At 47.5% G+C, this 19,762-nt stretch overlaps 1 protein-coding gene across 1 annotated transcript; it reads right to left on the bottom strand.

Moving 5' to 3' along the window:
* Positions 1-18,190: 18,190 nt before the first annotated feature.
* Positions 18,191-19,115, bottom strand: LOC119326677 (ubiquitin-60S ribosomal protein L40-like). Its single transcript, XM_037600301.1, has 4 exons — positions 18,968-19,115; positions 18,623-18,833; positions 18,468-18,534; positions 18,191-18,394 (listed from the first exon to the last, which is right to left on the bottom strand). Exons 1-4 carry the CDS (start codon positions 18,999-19,001, stop codon positions 18,368-18,370), a joined length of 339 nt encoding a protein of 112 aa, XP_037456198.1. The 5' UTR covers positions 19,002-19,115; the 3' UTR covers positions 18,191-18,367.
* Positions 19,116-19,762: the final 647 nt, after the last annotated feature.

The following is a 19,762-nucleotide window of genomic DNA, read 5'->3' as shown; positions in this document are numbered from 1 at the left end:
AGTCCAGTCCACATATACAACCTTCCTTTGATAATGTTGCATCTGTAGTATAGATCCTTGCTTGCGAGTACTTTGGATGAGTACTCACAGTTGCTTTGCTCCCTCTTTTTCCCCTTTTCCATTCTTCTCGGATGACGCAATCAGATGACGGAGTCCAGGAGCCAGATGACACCTTTGACGACTGCTACTACCCAGAGGGTGCCTACTACCACGTGACGGAGACCGCGGATGACCAGGAGTAGTTAGGAGGCTCCCAGGCAGGAGGCCTTGCCTTTTCGATCGATGTTGCTTTTGTGCTAGCCTTCTTAAGGCAGACTTGTGTAACTTATGTCTGTACTCAGATATTGTTGCTTCCGCTGACTCGTTTGTATTTGAGCTGATGTATTCGAGCCCTCGAGGCCCCTGGCTTGTAATATAAAGCTTGATTTATTTTAATTTGTGTCTAGAGTTGTGTTGTGATATCTTCCCGTGAGTCCTTGATCTTGATCGTACACATTTGCGTGTATGATTAGTGTACGATTGAATCGAGGGCGTCACAAGTTGATATCAGAGCCGACTGCCTGTAGGTATCCCCCTTTCCAACTCCTTGGCCGAAGTTGAGTCTAGTCACCGAAAAACTTTTACTAACATTGGCTGTGTGGCTTATGGGCCCACGTCGCCATCGGGTGGTATTAGGATCTTTTATTCCTTGTCTATACTCTGGGACTCTGATCTCTCTTCTATTCGGGTTAACCATTTTAATAACTCTGACATTAGGTTCTCGTACCCACTTCCTCCCTGAGAGCCTCGACATTATCGATGATCGCTTGCTTCGCCAGAAGATTCTGCGGATACTCCTCGATGTTTCTCGATACCCTGTACCAACTGCCTTGCAGTTCCTGACCACCGATAGTCCCCTTGAATAACATCCTTGCCGCTTGTACCTTCATCCCTAGTTGCTTCTGATATTACAAGATGCCCCGAAATTCTCTATGTTTCGAGAATCCTTTGAGCTTACTGCCTTGCAGTTCTTTGCCCCATGAATACCCCCCCTTCGAATAATTCCTCGCACTCACCGAGGATCAGTTCATCCTTAGTTGTTCGTGTGATTCACAAAATTCTTCGAAATACTATTTGATCTTCCGAAAATCCTCTACAACATGTTGCTCTTGGAATTCTTGCATACTTGCTTTCTGGTTAGTTCCATTTGTCTAGCGATATTCGTTAGAATCCTTTGGGATTAACATTCTGATCCTGTTGATTCAGCATCTGTGAGAATGCACACGATCATCAATTAATCCTTGGAAATTTTCTTTCCGGCTCAGGCATTGTTTCGAATATGAGCTGGTTCTTACCCAATCAAGATTTGATCGGGTGCACCTCTAAGTCTATTCAACTTACTCATCTTTTGATCAGAGCCTCTACTTCTGATCCTTCATCTTGGAACCATAACTCCTTTGTACTCAAGCATCGAATTATTCATAAGTTTCTATAAGTTGATGCCTTTGCATCCCCTTTTTCATCTGATTGATTACCGATACTCACCTCAACTCTTTCGTGAATCGCCAGATCCATTGTTGGGTTGTTATCCGACAGTGTCCTTCACATCCAAAATCTTGTGAGTTTTTCCCTGATACATAATACCTTTGGTAAATTGTATCACCTGCTTTGGTTTTGGTACTCTGCTTTCGAAATCGTATCTCTTGCTTGGTTGATGGTTGTATAGATTCGTAAAAATGCCCTGATGGGTTGAACTTATGCCTTCCATAATTCGTATGAACCCAAGAGTTCCCACGAGTCTTACTCTTCTAGTACTTCGCCAGATAAATCTTCTGCCCTACAATTTCTTTGAAAACAAGGAGTGAATGAAAGGTTATGCATTGAAGAAGTGGGAGTCGACCTTGAACTTTGTGTTCATGCCCTTGGACACGATGTGGAACTTATCATGTAAGCTTCGTGTAATAATAATTATTTCCTTGATATAATATCATCTGGTATCGGTGAATTGGTCCTTCGCAACCATGGTTCCGACCATGATTGTTCTTCTTTGGTCCCATTTCTTGGACAAGTTAAATCACTTGTCTTCTGCAGGTCAATACGCCTGCCCAACCTCTATTATGATCTACCTTCGAGTATTACCCCTGGTATTTCGAGGATATCATGCCATTGCACTACATCTTATGAACTTTTGATGGAGCACTACCTTACCCTGTCCTTGTCACTTCATGGGTTCTGGGTTGTTTGTCAACCGAGAACACCGATAAGTGAATAGATTCCGCACTCCGGTTCAATAACTCTAAGTCATTTTTGTTGCTTACGAGTTTAATAATCCTTCAAGTCAGTCCTAGCCTGATCGGCTATATCATTATCGTACTAAATTTTTTTACCTGTGCTATCTGGTCTTCTTCCCGGAGCACAATTTCCGACAATGAGCTAAGCTTACATTGATATTCCTTGCCTTATCATTTTTCGCCTTGAACAGCAAGCTTGTTTTCGAGTTTGTGTTTTACATGTGGTTCCAATAACTTTTCGCTTCATCGTTCCTATGACTTGATGTCATCGTCGATCGATTACATCTTCATGAAATCTCTCGACAAGTGTGTCGTGACCATCATCAACACTCTGAGCTCTTCTAGGATATCAATTGAATTCATGATGAGAAACACCATCATTGCCCCTCGATGATTTGTGTTATCATCGACAACATTCTAGCCTTCCCCTCCCCCAACACAAACGTGTTCATATAATTTTGGAAATACATCCTTTTTGACACGTCGATGGATTGCAGCGGAACCCATCGGCAACATCCTCATCTTTTCCTTGCTGAAATTGTATGACTTATTTATTAAGTTGTTTTCGACGAATCCTTTATGTATCCAAAGTCTGACCTTACCTAATGACCTAGTCAATGTTATCCCGAGACATGACTCTAATACTCCGAATACCCACAAGAACATTGGAAGCTCAATGCTAAATGTTTCTTGATTAACTATCCAAACACCGTGGTAATGGTAAACCTCATAAATTCCTTGCCCCTTGTCTACATGCTTTCATATTTGGAGCTCTATCATGTATATCATGCTATGCCTTTCCTTGGCAAAGATATACTCTTGATACTCAGATATAAACAGCTTTCTCCTTGCCATTGGTCTATTTAATATGATAATCACGTTTTCCTTTCCATTGTTTTGTTTAACCTTTCTTGTGATCTAACTTGTCTGACCAGAGATAAATCACTGCTTAAGTAAGCACCTCGGTGTACAACTTTGTCAGTAAGACCCTGTTACTATTGTTGATGACATTCCGGTAACCACCGATGGACGAGAACTTGCCTATTGGTCCGCCTCGTCTTACGAGCAGGAAAATGGTTCTCTTCGTCCCTCGCCCTTGGTACCAAACTTTGTTGCCAACATAACAGACAGGATATCCTCTGACCTGCCTTGCTATCATGGCCGTGCAAGATGCCACTACGCTTCCTACCTTTAACCCACATGGTGGGCCCATAACCCACAATTCCACAGGATCGTAACCTGACTCTCCTTACACCATGTTGCCAAAGATATTCCTCGCTCTTGGCTCCGTAAGTAATTCATGAGCCACCTTCCTAGTGATCTATTCTAGTATCAGACGCAATAATTTTTTTTTGTTGTTGTTGCTCTGGACCCCTTTTCACCTTTTCATTAGGCATCGAATGATTGCCTGCCCGTTAAAACTTCTCATGGTACCCTCATACTTTGCTCTCGATGTTTTATTTAATTTCAACTCGAGAGATACTTCCGGCTCATTCCCTGATTTGTTCACCAGATAATTAACCCTATAAGGGTCAGTTCTCCCGAAGTTACTCTTTACTTCCCCACTTAAATCTCGGGACGAGATTTCTTGTAGTGGAGGAGATTTGTAACACCCCCAGTGTCATGCTACAGTAACCCTCTGTGATTAAGCTAATCATTTACCCAAACAGTGCTTAATCACCTTTGTCCAATATCCCATTTGAAATTCCAGTCAATTCAAATTCAAGTGAAGTTTGAAGTTGATCAAAAGTTGCCGGAAAAATGTTCATCATCTGTCAAAAATTCCATAACAATTATTTGTTAAGGAACACAACATCACTTTGGTGCAAAGTTGAACATTAGCAATTATAACTGCACCAATTCAGCATTTTTAAATGCTATCCTATTTTTAGAAAAATACCAAATGAATTCTTCCGGTCTCCAAAATAATTGTGGCACTGTCTATGATCACCAGGGATTTAATGGGACACCTCCCAAATTTTTGCTAAGTGAAATAGTTGGCCAAATAATTCCCTTTCTCTCTTTGTAAATAAAAAATAAGGAAATGGAAAAGGGCCTAGCTACTACTGTGCACTTGTAGCCCATTGCTACAGTGCACAGCCCAGCCCACTCCTCCCCGCAGTCGTCCCCTTCCCCTGTTCACCCGACCGAGGCGTGCGCCCGCGCGGTCGCCGCCCGAACGCCTCGCCACCCCGCTGCTCGCGCCGAGGGGATAAGGCCGAGCCTCCTGGCCTCGTCAGCTCCCCACTCCCACTTGCGCCTCTCCTCCCCCAGATCTACCTTTTCCCTCTCCCTCACGCGCTCACTCCTCCCGAGCGCCACCGTCGCCGTGCGTCGGTTGATCCCGCGGCCACCACTATCCCCGGCCCTCTCCGACGAGTCCCCAAGCACCGTCGTGCCCCGCGACGTCTTCCTCGACCACCGGCCCAAGCCAGGAGCCCCCATAGCAAGCACGGCGACCTCTTCTTCCTCCTCTGCTCCGACAAACGCCGGCGTTGAATTCGGCCACCTCGCGCCTGCCCCGAGCCCACTGAGCACACCTACAGGCGCCCAGTGAGCTCCTCCTCCCTATCCCTCTCTCCCCGTGCTCTTCCTCGCGCCATGGCAGCCTCTGCCATCGCCGCCCGAACCTAGCTCCGCCACATAGCTCGCCGTCGATGTTGTAGTCGCTCTCAGGCTCACCCGAGCATGGGAACGTGCTCAGGTCCCCTCACCGCGGCCGCTCGTGCCGCTAGATCCCATCCCCGTGGCCTCTGTCGCTCATCCCCCCTATGGCCGAACTCCGGCAGCCGCTAAGGTGCTCGCCGTCGTCGTGTCGAGCCTCCCCGAGACCAACCGGTGGCACCTGGCGATGCGCGCCGACGCCAGCTCTTGAACGTGACCGAAAATGAGGCGAACCGTGCCTTGTAGCCGTATTCCGGCCATCTCCGGCGGACTTCCGCCACGGGAATGGTCGCCGGCGCGACTCCGGTCGCCGTCCGACGTGGCGCTGACGCGGCAACCCTGGACCACGCCGCTAAGCCACTGCCACTGGGTCCCGCTAACCGTTGACCCAGTCAACTTGCTGACTAGGCGTCCCTGTGACGCTGACGTGCGGGCCCCATCGCTTAATCCTCTAATTAAAATGTTTTAATAACTAAAACTAATTAGTTTAGCCAATTAGGCTATGACAGGTGGGGTCCAATAGCTAATTAACCTAGATTAGTTAGTTTAATACACTGTTAGGCTATCAGGGGCTGACATGTGGGTCCCACTAGACCCACAGGCCAGGTTTGACTTGGTCAGCCGCCCTGCTGACTGCTGATGTCGCTGTGACGTCATGCTGACGCAATAAACCTTTCTGTTGATTTATTTAATTTCAAAAAATGTTTAAAACTTTGAAAATTCATAGAAATTAAACCGTATATTAGATGAAAATGTTTTCTATATGAAAGTTGCTCAGAAAAATCCAACGAATCCGAATATGTGGTCCGTTCATCTGTCACATGCCTCTAGCATGCTGAACATGAAACATTCCCCCTCCGGTCATTTGTCTGACACGGGTCCGGAACCGGGAATACATTCCCGGTTGAATTCCCCCTTCACCTATATCGTGTAGCCATGCGTTAGGTCACATACGGCACAACATATTGCCATGTTATGCTTTGTGATGCTATGTTTGCTTTATATTTACTGTTTCTTCCCCCTCTTCTCTCCGGTAGACCCCAAGACCGATGCTGCCCCTGTGATCGACTACGTCGACGACGACCCCTCCTTGCCAGAGCAACCAGGCAAGCCCCCCCTTTGATCATCCCGATATCGCCCATTCCATTCTCTCATGCTTGCATTAGATTTTGCTACTGTTATTGTTTGCTCCTATTCTGATGCATAGCCTGCTTTTGTATCTACTGTTGTACCTTACCTGCTTATCCTAAACTGCTTAGTATAGGTTGGTTAGTGATCCATCAGTGACCCCCACTTTGTCCCGACTGCCCCGCCGGATTATCAGAAGACCCGATCAACGGGATCGAAGACCAGGCCCCGGCATCGCACATCACTTTCCCCTTAGTTGCTCGACAATACTGGGTTACTATCGAGTACCGAGGGTGAGACCTCATCAGTACTTCTGATGTTAACCCAGTAGTGTAGTTATTCGGTCGTGGTCATCGAGGGTGATTTCCTCTTTAACCACTTCTGATACGACTCTGTCGTGCAACCCCTCAAGTGTGGACCTCGAGGGTGAATCCTCTTACGTTCACCTTGATGACTACATCGAGTGGATTTCACCGGGGGTGATTCCTCGGGCTTTCCCCTTGATGTTTAGACACACAATTACTATGGTTACTATGACTTTACACTAAGCCATGTTACTAAAGACGGGTCGACCCTGAGGGGTACCCGCGCGAGCTTAATTGCGAGTGATGTGGAGTCGGGTTGACCTGGAGGGTGCCCGCAAGATAATTACGAGGCGTGGCCGGGCATTCCTAGCCCTTGCCGCAAGTCCTCGAGACGGGGCAACGGGGTCACATCTTTCGTGAGTCTTTGCTTGTTACCGCGCGTTCCTAATCCACTACGATTTGGATATTTGATCCGAGGGGCCTCTGGCCTGATAGCACTAACCATCACGTGGGCATAGTATGGGCGTTCTGCGTCGTATACATCAGCCGAAGCTTAATAGACGTTAGCGACTGAGCGGCGCGCGCCGGGTTGGACTGCGTAAGCGCCTGCCTTGTTGAAGGAGGTAGCTAGGTCTGCTCACCAGCCGCCCACGCAACGTGCAGGAGTTCCCGGGGAGATGGCCCATGACCCCTGGGGGCATAGGTTTAGTCCGGCGTGCTGGCTTCTCTATTAAGCCTAGGTCGGGTTGCGGCGTATTGTTTGGCCGAGGCCGGGCATGACCCTGGAAAGTGTGTCCGGCCGGAGTTAAGCGAGCGTTGTGGGTAAGTTGGTACACCATTGCAGGGAAGAAAACATCTATCAATAGCCTGTCCTACGGTAACGGACACTCGGAGTTGTATCCCGATCGATACAACTAGAATTGGATGGTGATGAGAATTGGATTATGATGATAATTGGATAGTACGGCTCTAGGATTTCTTTCTCGCTGGGAGTCGAGAAAGGATCTCTGGCCGAGGTTGATAACACTACTACTACTTTACTTTATGCTACTCTACTCCCTCCTGTTTGCTGCAAGATGGTGGTTTCCAGAAGATGCTAGTCTTTGATAGGACTAGGCCTTCTCTCTATTCTGGCATTTCTGCAGTCCAGTCCACATATACAGCCTTCCTTTGATAATGTTGCATCTATAGTATAGATCCTTGCTTGCGAGTACTTTGGATGAGTACTCACGGTTGCTTTGCTCCCTCTTGTTCCCATTTTCCATTCTTCTCGGATGACGCAATCAGATGATGGAATCCAGGAGCCAGATGACACCTTTGACGACTGCTACTACCCCGAGGGTGCCTACTACCACGTGACGGAGATCGCGGATGACCAGGAGTAGTTAGGAGGCTCCCAGGCAGGAGGCCTTGCCTTTTCGATCGATGTTGCTTTTGTGCTAGCCTTCTTAAGGCAAACTTGTTTAACTTATGTCTGTACTCAGATATTGTTGCTTCCGCTGACTCATTTGTATTTGAGCTGATGTATTCGAGCCCTCGAGGCCCCTGGCTTGTAATATAAAGCTTGATTTATTTTAATTTGTGTCTAGAGTTGTGTTGTGATATCTTCCCGTGAGTCCTTGATCTTGATCGTACACATTTGCGTGTATGACTAGTGTACGATTGAATCGAGGGCGTCACATAATGGTACCTGGCGGATTATCATTTTCTAAAGGTCAAACCGCCTACAATGGTGTGGAAGTTACAGATCTGAAAAATTGTAAGTGTTGTATAAACAGGTTCTGCAAGTTGACATTATAATTCTGGATCTACCGCAGTTCAAAAAAGGGGGGAAATTCCAAAGTCCTAAGTGGTGACAGCGGAACAGCAAAGGTCCAGATGGGATCTATTTACTAAAGAAGGGATGTTATGATGAGGAAAAATAGACTATAGCTATGGCCGCGCAGGAGAATAACAAGTTTTATCAAGTTCTAGTGTGGCAGCAAGGTATAGCAATGAAAGATGACGAACACCGAAGAACACCATTGAACAACGATACCCTAGCAGTAGATCTGGAAAAGAAGGAAAGAGAACTTACAGAGGTGAAGGGATAGCGGAGAGGCACCGCGTTTATCTGGTCAAATCAGGTTGATGCAGCGGTCGTCGCTGGAGTAGAGGCGAAGGTCGACGGCGGCGGCGGTGCTCAAATTCTGAGGCGACACAAGGAAGAAGACAAGGCGAAGAGGCACGAAAGGGGGAAAAAGAAAATGACCCCTGGTCCTATTTATAAGGCGAAGTGATAAGAGATAGGCGCGAGAATCGAGGAATCCAAAAAATGGATATGTGACACAGCTGTCGCCTCGGTTTTTGGAGATTCATTAATAAAAGGGAAGTATTTACAAGTTTTAATAAGCAAGTGACGTCATGGCGATTTATTACAATCTTCGAAGATGACGTCACGGCGGTTTACAAGGTTCGTATGGAGATGATGTCATGGCGGTTTACAAGGATCATACAAGGATGTTCAAGGAGGAGTTTTTCTAAGTATTGAAGATTGACATGAACATGTTGAAATCAATCTGGGGCCTAATGTTGGGGATATAACTACTGAGTATAAACTGCCCAGGAGGGGCCAGGTTACACTCATAAGGAGTCATCCGTATTGAAGCCCATGAAGACAAGGAGTATGGCGCTTTACTATAGAGACTTGAAGGCCCGGAGCCCAAAGGCGGATTAGGGCATGTAGACATAAACCGCCATGAGATATGTAACTTGTGTTGTAAGATAGGGAAACGTAGAAACCGAGCCGGACACGTGTATGAGCCGGCCTCGATATTCTGTAAACCGCTGGGCATCAGCCTGTGTATATAAAGGGACCACCCGGTGGCGGTTCAGGGACAAGAAACAACAACTCGAGAGCCAGGTAAAGCGGATTCTCTCCCTGATCATCGAGACCCCACCAATTCCACCACAACTGGATCGTAGGCTTTTACCTTCACCGCAAGGGGCCGAACCAGCATAAACTCCCCGTGTCCTTTGTCCGGTTTAACCCCTTTAAGCTAATGTCGTTCTGATGGATCCACGACTAAGTCCTCTCACTATGACATCTGACATGTTAATTCCATGACAATAAGGGATTACTGTAGTGTGATGCTGGGGATGTTACAAATCTCCTCCACTACAAGAAATCTCGTCCCGAGATTTAAGAGGTGAAGTAAGGGGGAAAGAGTTGGTTACGAAATTCTAGCGAGTCTTCTCGTTCTTGGCTGCACTTCCTGAACAAGGTGATCCCTTTCATTGTTGTCTTCATTTCTTTGTTTCACATCACCGTGATGAAGTCGTCATCCTTTCTTCAGAAACTCCATCATACTTATGAAAAGGTTAAGGGGTAACTTTGGAAGAATGAACCTCTACAAGGTTGATTAACTGGTAGATAACTCAGGGAATGAGGTAGAAAATAACTCTTGAATTGATCTTAAGAAAACATCGAGAGCAAATAAGAAGGTACCATAAGGAGTTTCGAGTGGGCAGGCAATCGTCTGTTGCCTACTCAAAAGGCCAAAGGGGTTCGGAGCAACGAAAGGAAATATTGCGTCTGATACCAGACTAGATCATCTCTAGGATGGTGGCTCATGAATTACATACGAAGGCAAGTACAAAGGATACTTCGGAATCAAGGATGTATAGGAGAGTCAGGTTTCGATCCTGTCGAACTGTGGGTTATGGGCCCACCATGTGGGTTAAAAGCATGAGGGTGCTAACATCTTGAACGGTCATGATAGGAAGGCAGGTCAGAGGATAGCATGTCAGTTATGTTGGCAACAAAGTTTAGTACCAAGGGCGTGGGACGAAGAGAACCATTTTCATGCTCGTTGAAACGAGGTGGGCCAATAGGCGAAGTTCTCGTCCACCAGCAGTTACCGGAATGTCATCAACATTAGTTAGAGGGTCTCACTGATAGAGTTGTACACCGAGGTGTTTACCTAAGTAGAGAATTACGTCTACTCAGATAAGTTAGATTACGAGAAAGGATAAACAAACCAATGGAAAGGAAAATGTGAATATTAATTTAATCAGAATAATGGAAGGGAAAATGTGTTGAAACACAAATATCAGGAGTATATCCTTTCAAGGACAAGCAGATGACGATATCCATGACAGGATAGTAAGTAGATTACCATTTAGGAAAAAGGGGAGAGGAAATTCATGACGTTAACCATACAACATTGTTTGGATAAATGGACAAGAAACATTTAGCATTGCGCCTGCAATGTTCTTAATGATGTTCGGAGTACCACCGTTATGCTTCGGGATAGCATTGACATGGTCAGCAGGTAAAGCTTTGACCTTGGGAACACAAAGGATCCATCGGGAATATTTAGAACATCTCATGCAATTTTATCAGGGAAAAGATGAGGAGGTGGCCGATGGGTTCATCAGCAATCCATCGACATGTCAAAAATGATGTACCCCAAAATTGGATGAATAGGTTTGTGTTGGGTGGGGGGAGGCAAGAATGTTTTCGATGATAACACAAATCATCGAGGGGCAAGGATGGTATTTATCATCATGAATTCGATTGATATCCTGAAAGAGCTCAGAATGTTGATGATGATCACGACAATTTGTCGAGAGGTTTCATGAAGATGTAATCGATTGGCGAGGACATCAAGTCAAAGGAATTTTGAAGCAAAAAGTTATCAGAACCATGAACATGACACAATCTCGGAATCAGGCTTGCTATTCAAGGTGAAATGATATGACAAGGAAGATCGACGTAAGCTTAGGTCATCGTCGAAAATTGTGCTCCAGGAAGAAGCACCAGGTAGCACAGTTAAAATTTGGCATGATAATGATATAACTGATCAGGTTAGGAATGACCTGAAGGATTATTAAACTCGTAGGCAACGAAAATTACTTAGAGTTATTGAATCAGAGTATGGAATCGATTCACTTATCGGTGTTCTTGAGTGACTAATAACTCAGAACCCGAGGGAAATCCGAAATCAATGAGAAGCAATACTAGATGAAGACTCACAGGAAGCAACACAGTTCTTTGATATTCTCGAGACACTGGAGGGTAATACTCGAAAAAAGATCAAAATAGAGGTTGCGGAGATCTGTTGATCAACAGAAGACAAGTGCTTTAGCTTGTGTGAGAAATGGAATCAAGGAGAAAATATGGTCGGAACCATGATTGCGAAGGATCAATTCACAGATACCAGATGATATTATATCAAGGAAAAAGTTGTTATTACAAGAAGCTTCCATGATAGGATCTACATCGTGTCCATGGGCATGAACACAAAGTTCAAGGCTAACTCCCACTTTTCCAATGCATAACCTTCCATTCACTTCTTGTTTTGAAAAAGGCATTAGTGTTGAAAGTTTTACCTGGTGAAATACCAGATGGGTAACACTCGTGAAATCTTTCGGGTTCACACGGATTTATGGAAGGCATAGGTTCAACCCATATGGGCATCTTAGAAATATATACCACAATCTTCACGAGTAAATAACACCAACTCGAAAGCAGAGCATGGTTGACAAAAGTTGAGGATACAATTTACCAAAGGCATTATGTATCCGAGGAAAGACTCACAAGGTTGTTGAATTTGAAGGACACTATCGGATAATAATCCAACTAAGGGTCTGGTGGTCCACAAGGGATCTCATGTGCGCATCGGTACTAAACCAGACGAAGAAAGAATGCAAGGAGATCAGATTATAGAAATAACTGATTAATTCAAAGCTCAAATGCAAGGGAATTTTGATTTCCAAATCAAGGGATCAGAACCAAACACTCTGAGTAAGGATGGAAAAGTTGAATAGACTTAGGGGTACAATCAACGACAATTGGATTGGTCGAGAATCAGGTCATGTTCAAAATGATGTCTGATCCGAAAAGATCATTTAAAAGGATCAACTGATGATTATGCGCATTCGCTCATATGTTGAATCAATGGAACAAAATGACGGTGTCAAAGGATACTACTGAATATTGCTAGACATATGGGAATCCTCCATAATGCAAGCACACAAGTATTTGCAGAGCAATAGTTTGAAGAGGATTCTTGGAAGATCGAATAGTATTTCATAGAATCTTATGAAGCATACGAACAACTGGGGATGAACGGATACTCGATAAGTGCAAGGAATTATCCGTAGGGGTATTCATGTGGTAAAGAACTGCAAGGCAGTAAGCTCAAAGGATTCTTGGGGCAACGGAGAGTATTTCGAGGCATCTTGTAATAACAAGAGCAACAAGGAATGATTGTATGAATGACAAGTGTATGTAGTTATCCATAAGGATATATCGGTGGTAGAGAATTGCAAAGCGACGGGCACAAAGTCTCAAGAGAACATCGTAGAGTAACTTCGGAATCTTCTGGTGCAGCAGGCAATCATCTCTAACAAGGGGCTCTCCGGGAGGAATTAGTTACGAGAACCTAGAGTTAGAGTTAGTAAAATCTTTAACCCAAATAGAAGAGAGATCAGAATCCCAGAGTAAAGACGAGGAATAAAAGATCCTAATACCACCCGATGGCGACGTGGGCCCGTTAGCCACACAACCATGCTATTAAAAGTTTTGTGGTGATTAGACTCAACTTCGGCCAAGGAGTTGGAAAGGGGGCTACCTACAGGCAGCCGGCTCTGATACCAACTTGTGACGCCCCCGATTCAATCGTACACTAATCATACACGAAAATGTATATGATCAAGATCAGGAACTCACGGGAAGATATCACAACACAACTCTAGACACAAATTAAAATGATACAAGCCTTATATTACAAGCCAGGGGCCTCGAGGGCTTGAATACATAAGCTCGAATACACAAGAGTCGGCGGAAGCAACATTATTTGAGTACAAACATGAGTTAACAAGTTTTCCTTAAGAAGGCTAACACAAAAGCAAAATCGATCGAAGAGGCAAGGCCTCCTACCTGGGAGCCTCCTAACTACTCCTGGTCGTCAGTGTCCGTTACATGGTAGTAGGCACCCTCGGGGTAGTAGCAGTCGTCAAAGGTGGCATCTGGCTCCTGGACTCCACCATCTGGTTGCAACAATCAGAAAGAAGAAAGAAGGGGGGAAAGGGGTAGCAAAGCAACCATGAGTACTCATCCAAAGTACTCGCAAGCAAGGATCTACACTACTTATGCATCGGTATCAATGAAAGGGGTAGTATCTGTGGACTAACTACAGAATGCCAGAATAAGAGGGGGAGAAGCTAGTCCTATCGAAGACTAGCATCTTCTGGAAACCACCATCTTGCAGCAACATGAGGGAGTAGTGTAGTATAACATAAGTCATATTTATGTTGTTGTATCAACGCTCCGGGATCCTTACTCGACTCCCAAAGCAACATATCCAAATCATGCCTCAACATCCAGTTCTAGTTGTATCGATCGGGATACAACTCCGAGTGTCTGTTACCGTAGGACAGGCTATCAATAGATGTTTTCTTCCTTGCAGGGGTGCACCAACTTACCCACCACGCTTGATTAACTTCGGCCGGACACACTTTCCTGGGTCATGCCCGGCCTCGGCCAAACAATACGTCGCAACCCGACCTAGGCTTAATAGAGAGGCCAGCACGCCGGTCTACATCCTAAATGCGAAGGGGTCATGGGCCAATCGCCATTTGCAATACTGCGCATTGCGAGGGGGGCCGGTGAGCAGACCTAGCTACCTTCTTAAAAAGGCAGGTGCTTACCAGTCCAACCCGGCACGCGCCGCTCAGTCGCTGACGTCTAATAAGCTTCGGCTGATGTATACGACGCAGAACACCCATACTATGCCCACGTGATGGTTAGTGCTATCAGGCCAGAGGCCCCTCGGATCAAATATCCAAATCGTAGTGGATTAGGAACGCGTGGTAACAAGCAGACTCACGAAAGATGTGACCCCGTCGCCCCGTCTCGAGGACTTGTGGCAAGGGCTAAGAATGCCCGGCCATGCCTCGTAATTATCTCGCGGGCACCTTCCAGGTCAACCCGACTACACATCACTCGCAATTAAGCTCGGGCGGGTACCCCTCAGGGCCGACCCGTCTTTAGTAACATGGTTCAGTGTGAAGTCATAGTAACCATAGTAACTGTGTGTCTAACACCAAGGGGAACCCTGAGGAACCACCCTCGATGGATTCCACTCGATGTAATCATCAAGGTGAACGTAAGAGGAACCACCCTCGAGGTTCACACTTGAGGGGTTGCACGACAGAGTCGCACCCTCGATGACCACGATTGAATAGCTACACTACAAGGTTAACTTCAGAAGTGCTGATGAGGTCTCACCCTCAGCACTCGATAGTAACCCAGTAGTGTCGAGCAACTAAGGGGAAAGTGATGTGCGGTGTCGGGCCCTGGTCTTCGATCACGTTGATCGAGTCGTAGATGATGAAGCAGGGGCAAAAAGGACAAGGTGAGGGTAAGTGATGGATCACTAACCAACCTATACTAAGCAGTTTAGGATAAGCAGGCAAGGTAACAATAAGCAGGTCACAAAAGCAGGCTATGCATCAGAATAGGAGCAAATAATAACAATAGCAAAATCTAATGCAATCATGAGAGAATGGAATGGGGGATATCGGGATGATCAAAAGGGGGGCTTGCCTGGAAGCTCCACTGAAAAGGGAAGAAGGGTCGTCGTCGACGTAGTCCATCACAGGGGCAGCATCAGCCTCGGGGTCTATCAGAGAGAAGAGGGGGAAGAAACAATAAATATAAAGCAAGCATAGCATCACAAAGCATAACATGGCAATATGCTGTGTCGGGTGTGACCTAACGTATGGCTACACGATATAGGTGAAGGGGGAATTTAACCGGGAATGTTTTCCCGGTTCCGGACTTGTGTGAGACACACGACCGGAAGGGGAATGTTTCATGTTCAGATAGTTAGAGGCATCTGACAAGTAAACGGACCGTGTATTTGGATTCGCCTCGTCGTCCTGAGCAACATTCATGTAGAAAACATTTTCATCCGAGTTACAATTTAATTTCTACGAATTTTAAAGGATTTAAACATCTTATGGAAATATTTATATTAACAGAAATGGAATAATGACGTCAGCAGAGTGTCAGCATGACATCAGCGGGTCAACAGTCCCGCTGACTGGTCAACTGACCAATGGGTCCCACCTTTCATTGAGAGTAGGGCTAACAGAGGTTAACCTAAACTAACTAAGTTAATTAATTAGAAGGCACCCACCTGTCAGCGTCTAATTAGGTTAATTAAATTAGCTTAATTAATCTATCAGTTGCATGGGCCAGTCCAGTCAGCATGGTGGACTGGGTCAACAGGCCGGCCTGGCCCACTGGGCCCACGGGTCAGTGACCCAGGGGTGGCCCCAGGCCGGCCACATCGGCAGGCGGTGTTGACGCGCCGGCGGCGACCTCCAGGACGGCGGCGCGGCTCGGCCACGGGCGGAAAACGGCCACCGGGGACCGTTTGGACGGCCGCGAGCACCTACAGGTGCAGGGGGCGGCGCGCATCCATCTGGGGCATCAGTGGGTTCGAGGGTTGGCCGGAGTGGCGCCGGCGATGAGCAGGGGCGGCGCCGGTGTTCGGGAGCGCATCGGGAAAAGCCTACGGGGCGCCAAATTGGCCGCGGCTGGTCGCGTTCGAACGCGGCTATCAAGCCATGTCGAGCGGTGGCACTGGCTCGAGCTGAGTTGGCCGGAGACGGCCGCTACGACTACAGCAGGCGGTGGCGGAGCCTGGGCCTTGACGGGGACGGCCCTAGGGGGGTACGGTGAGCGGCGCCGAGGGGCTCGTTGGCCTCCTAAGAAGCTCAGGAGCGCTTTGTGCGTCGCGGACGCGAGCGGGGCTAGCGATGGCTGCGGCGGCGACATGAATGGCGGCAGCGAGCTCGCGGTTGAGCGGCGAGGTGAACCTCAGGCAACAAAACAAAATGGGAAAGGAGGGAAACGGACGGCTGCTCACAGCGGTGACGGGGAGCTACTCGGGGAGCCGTGGGACGCAGTGACGGCGACTGAGTCAATGTCGAACTCCGGCGGATGCAGAGGAGGAAGTTGCTCCGATCCCTTCGTGGTGGTGGCCCCTGAGTCGCGCTGGTGGTCGGGGGCGCAGTAGTGGACGTCATCGGTGCGTCTGGACACGGTGGCACGTCGAGGAGGGGCCGGTGGCTACACGGGCGACCAAGCGGAGGAGACGGCAGTGGCGGCCATGCCGGAGAGGAGAAGCAGCAGCACTTGGGGGAAGGGGATCTGAGTGGGAAGGCAGAGAGGGAGTGGGCGAGTAGGGAGGGGCCCGAGGCACCGGGGGCGTGGAGGCCTTATCCTCCCCTCGACGCCGGCGAGGGGGTCTGGTGGCGACCGTGCCCTGTAGCGGCGCGCGACCGAGGAACAGGAAGGGGCACGGTGCGGGGAGCTGGGCCGGCTGGGCCGGCCAGGCTGGTTGAGGTCCAGGGGGCGTGGGGGTTCTCTCTCTCCTCTTCTTTTCCTTTTATCTCTTTTTTTGTTTAATAAACAGAGAGAGAAATGAAGTTAATTGGGCATCCAAATATCTTAAATAAATTATGGAACTGAGCCCATAAAATCCAAGGCATTTTTAGCCAGTGGCACAAAACGTTTGGAGGCCAGGGGATGTCATTTACATTTTTCACAACTAAAATGACATTGAAAAATGCTGAAGTTGCATCGAAATAATTGCTATTGTCCATCTTAGCTCGATGGTGATGTTGTTTTACTTAACAATTAAATGTTATGGAATTTTGGCTAAATGATGAACATTTTTCTAGCAAGTTTTGTGCAACTTCAAATTTCACTTTGAATTTAATAGAATTCAGAGAAGGGACTTGAGTTGAGATATCATCCCAACATGATTAAGCTTTGTAAAACAAGATAACTTGGCACTGATCATAAGGGATTACTGTAGTGTGATGCTGGGGATGTTACACTCCTGCCACCGGCGATGGCAGCGACGGCCACCGCGTCGAGCGAGCCACCTTCACTTTCCCTTTTGTCCTTTCTTTCTCCATGCACTCCTTGTGACAGAGAGAGGCAAGGGCAGGGCTCTCCTCTGCTCCCTTGTGCGCCCGAGGGCGACCAAGCGAACGGCGGCGGCGCCGTGGCCTTCCCGCTTGCCTGCTGTGCGTCCACCTTGCGGTGAGCGCGCCGCCGTCGAGCGGTTAGGCTGTGGTGCCCTTTGCCCCTTTCGGGGTAATGTTCTTCGTCCTGGATCCTTGGCGTGCCGATGCGATTCGGGATCGAGAGGAATGGCGCAACCGGAGCGGCGGCGCAACTTTTCTTTGAGATGTCTTTGCCCTCTTTTTGCTTTTAGGGTTCTTGGGGGAGGGGATCTCTTTTTCTTTTTCTGTTTTTGTTTCTTTGTACTGAAATCAACTAGCCCGATCTGGCTGATACCATTGATAGACCTTGGATCGGAGTAGGCTAGTAGATCCGGTGAACCTACCTTCTCCTGGTGCGGATGAGCTCGATCTAGCGCCGGTCATGATGATGTGGTGACGGCGGCGATGTGGACAGAGAGATGGCGGCGGTGGTGTGCTTCCTGTGAGCATCGCGCTTACCCTAGATCGATAGGGAGTGTTTGGTGGGGTTTGTGGCAGCGTTCAACCTCGTGAGACGTGTCCCGGCCCCACCTCTATTATATAGCGCGGGCCACAGGGCCCACCAACCATGGTTTGGTTGGGCGCCCCCGATCAGGGCACGAGTCAGGACCCGTCCGACCCGCTGGGTTCGAACGGGATAGAGATCAACCTAACAAATTTAACTCGGATTTTGTTGTAGTAGGCCGATTGCGTCAGAAGGTGAATGATAAAACGGAGAAGAAAAGGAAGGAAAACCAGGTTGCGAAGGATTAAAATATCCGGGCTTTGACATTTTACATTGAGATGAACTTGACTATGAGACTAACGATAGACTCAACTTCAAACTCTGACACAGTCACGATGCTAAGACGATTTATTCAGCTGGTCCATGCCGGACGACGCCCAACGAAAGGATAGCCGACGAAACAGAATTGCTCGCTCGCTCCCTGCTCAAACAAACTTCTTCTTGGGCCTCAGCTGAAAATTAATACAGTACATCAGATCAAGGCATGAACACACATGATAAATTGATTAGACTACGCTAGCTCACCTCGTTGGTGTGGCCGCACTTCTTCTTGCGGCAGTTGGTAGCCCTGGGGGGAAGGCGCGCATAGCACCTGCAACCAAGAAAACACAGCAACAGAATCAGTCGTGCGCACGTATATAAGCATGCGATTGCACGGCAATGGTCGATCGTATACGCACTTGCGGCAGACCATCCTCTTCTCGTTGTGCTTGAGCGCGAGCTGCAGGAGGTTGGGCGGGATAGAGGTGGGGCGGCCGCCGCGGCTGCCGCCACGGAGGCGCAGCACCAGGTGGAGCGTCGACTCCTTCTGGACGTTGTAGTCGGCCAGCGTGCGGCCCTCGTCCAGCTGCTTCCCGGCGAAGATCAGCCGCTGCTGCACCGGCGGGATCCCTGCACTCACGACAAATATGTACTAGTGTTCAGCCCAAAGCATATGCATGTAGTAAACGCAGCCGGAGAAATTGCGGCCATGATCGTGGCCGGCACATCGATCAGGCGGGAGACGAAGCAAAGGGCAAATCTACCTGCCTTCCTTGTCCTGGATTTTGGCCTTGACATTGTCAATGGTGTCGCTGCTCTCGACCTCGAGCGTGATGGTTTTCCCAGTCAGGGTCTTCACGAAGATCTGCATCTTGCCGGAACGACCAACTGCGCGCTCGCTCTCGCCCAAGAGGTAGGATTCGTGTACGTGACGGTGGTCGTGATGGGAATGGCGAATGGCCGGGGTGGGTGGCGCCTTATATAGAAGTGGGGAGGGGTAGGATTGTAGGAAACGCAAGCGCTACGAAAACCCTATGCATGATCACATCTAATTAGTTAGTTTGCATGGAGAATATTGAACTACTCCCTCCGTTTCCAAATAATTGTCTTTCTAGCTAACATACGGATGTATGTAGACATGTTTTAGAGTGTAGATTCACTCATTTTGCTTCGTATGTAATCACTTGTTGAAATCTCTAGAAAGACAATTATTTAGGAACGGAGGTAACTTGTTTCCTGATAACTACTCCCATAAGTCACGGTACATCTATTTAACTAGGCCTCATGCAATTTGCTTTCACGCATGCAATTTGCTTCCATACAAAAATACAATATTTCCAACCGCAACGAACCTTATTTCCGGTAAAGATCTGTTTCCGAGTAATAACTAATCGCCAAAAAAGGAAAATATGCGAATATACAGGAAAACCCAAATTTTACAAAAGTGGTGTCATTGGAGAAAGCTTGTTGAATTACTATTTAAAAAAAAGTTTCACTAGATTTGGATTTAAAATGAGTGAGATATGAATTTTGGAAACTTTAGGAATAAAGAAAAAAGA

The sequence above is a fragment of the Triticum dicoccoides genome, chromosome 6B (assembly GCF_002162155.2).
Source record: "Triticum dicoccoides isolate Atlit2015 ecotype Zavitan chromosome 6B, WEW_v2.0, whole genome shotgun sequence".
In the NCBI taxonomy this organism is placed as follows: Eukaryota; Viridiplantae; Streptophyta; class Magnoliopsida; order Poales; family Poaceae; genus Triticum; species Triticum dicoccoides.
Note: the sequence above shows the minus strand (reverse complement) of the source record. Positions and strands in the feature narration are given on the sequence as shown.

Excerpts from the sequence above, each read along its gene's own strand:
- LOC119326677 (XM_037600301.1), bottom strand. The coding sequence starts at position 19,001 with ATGTCAAGGCCAAAATCCAGGACAAGGAAGGCAG. Across the intron at positions 18,535-18,622 it reads AAGAGGATGGTCTGCCGCAA|GTGCTATGCGCGCCTTCCCC; the intron begins GTGCGTATACGA and ends TCTTGGTTGCAG. Across the intron at positions 18,395-18,467 it reads AGTGCGGCCACACCAACGAG|CTGAGGCCCAAGAAGAAGTT; the intron begins GTGAGCTAGCGT and ends ATTAATTTTCAG.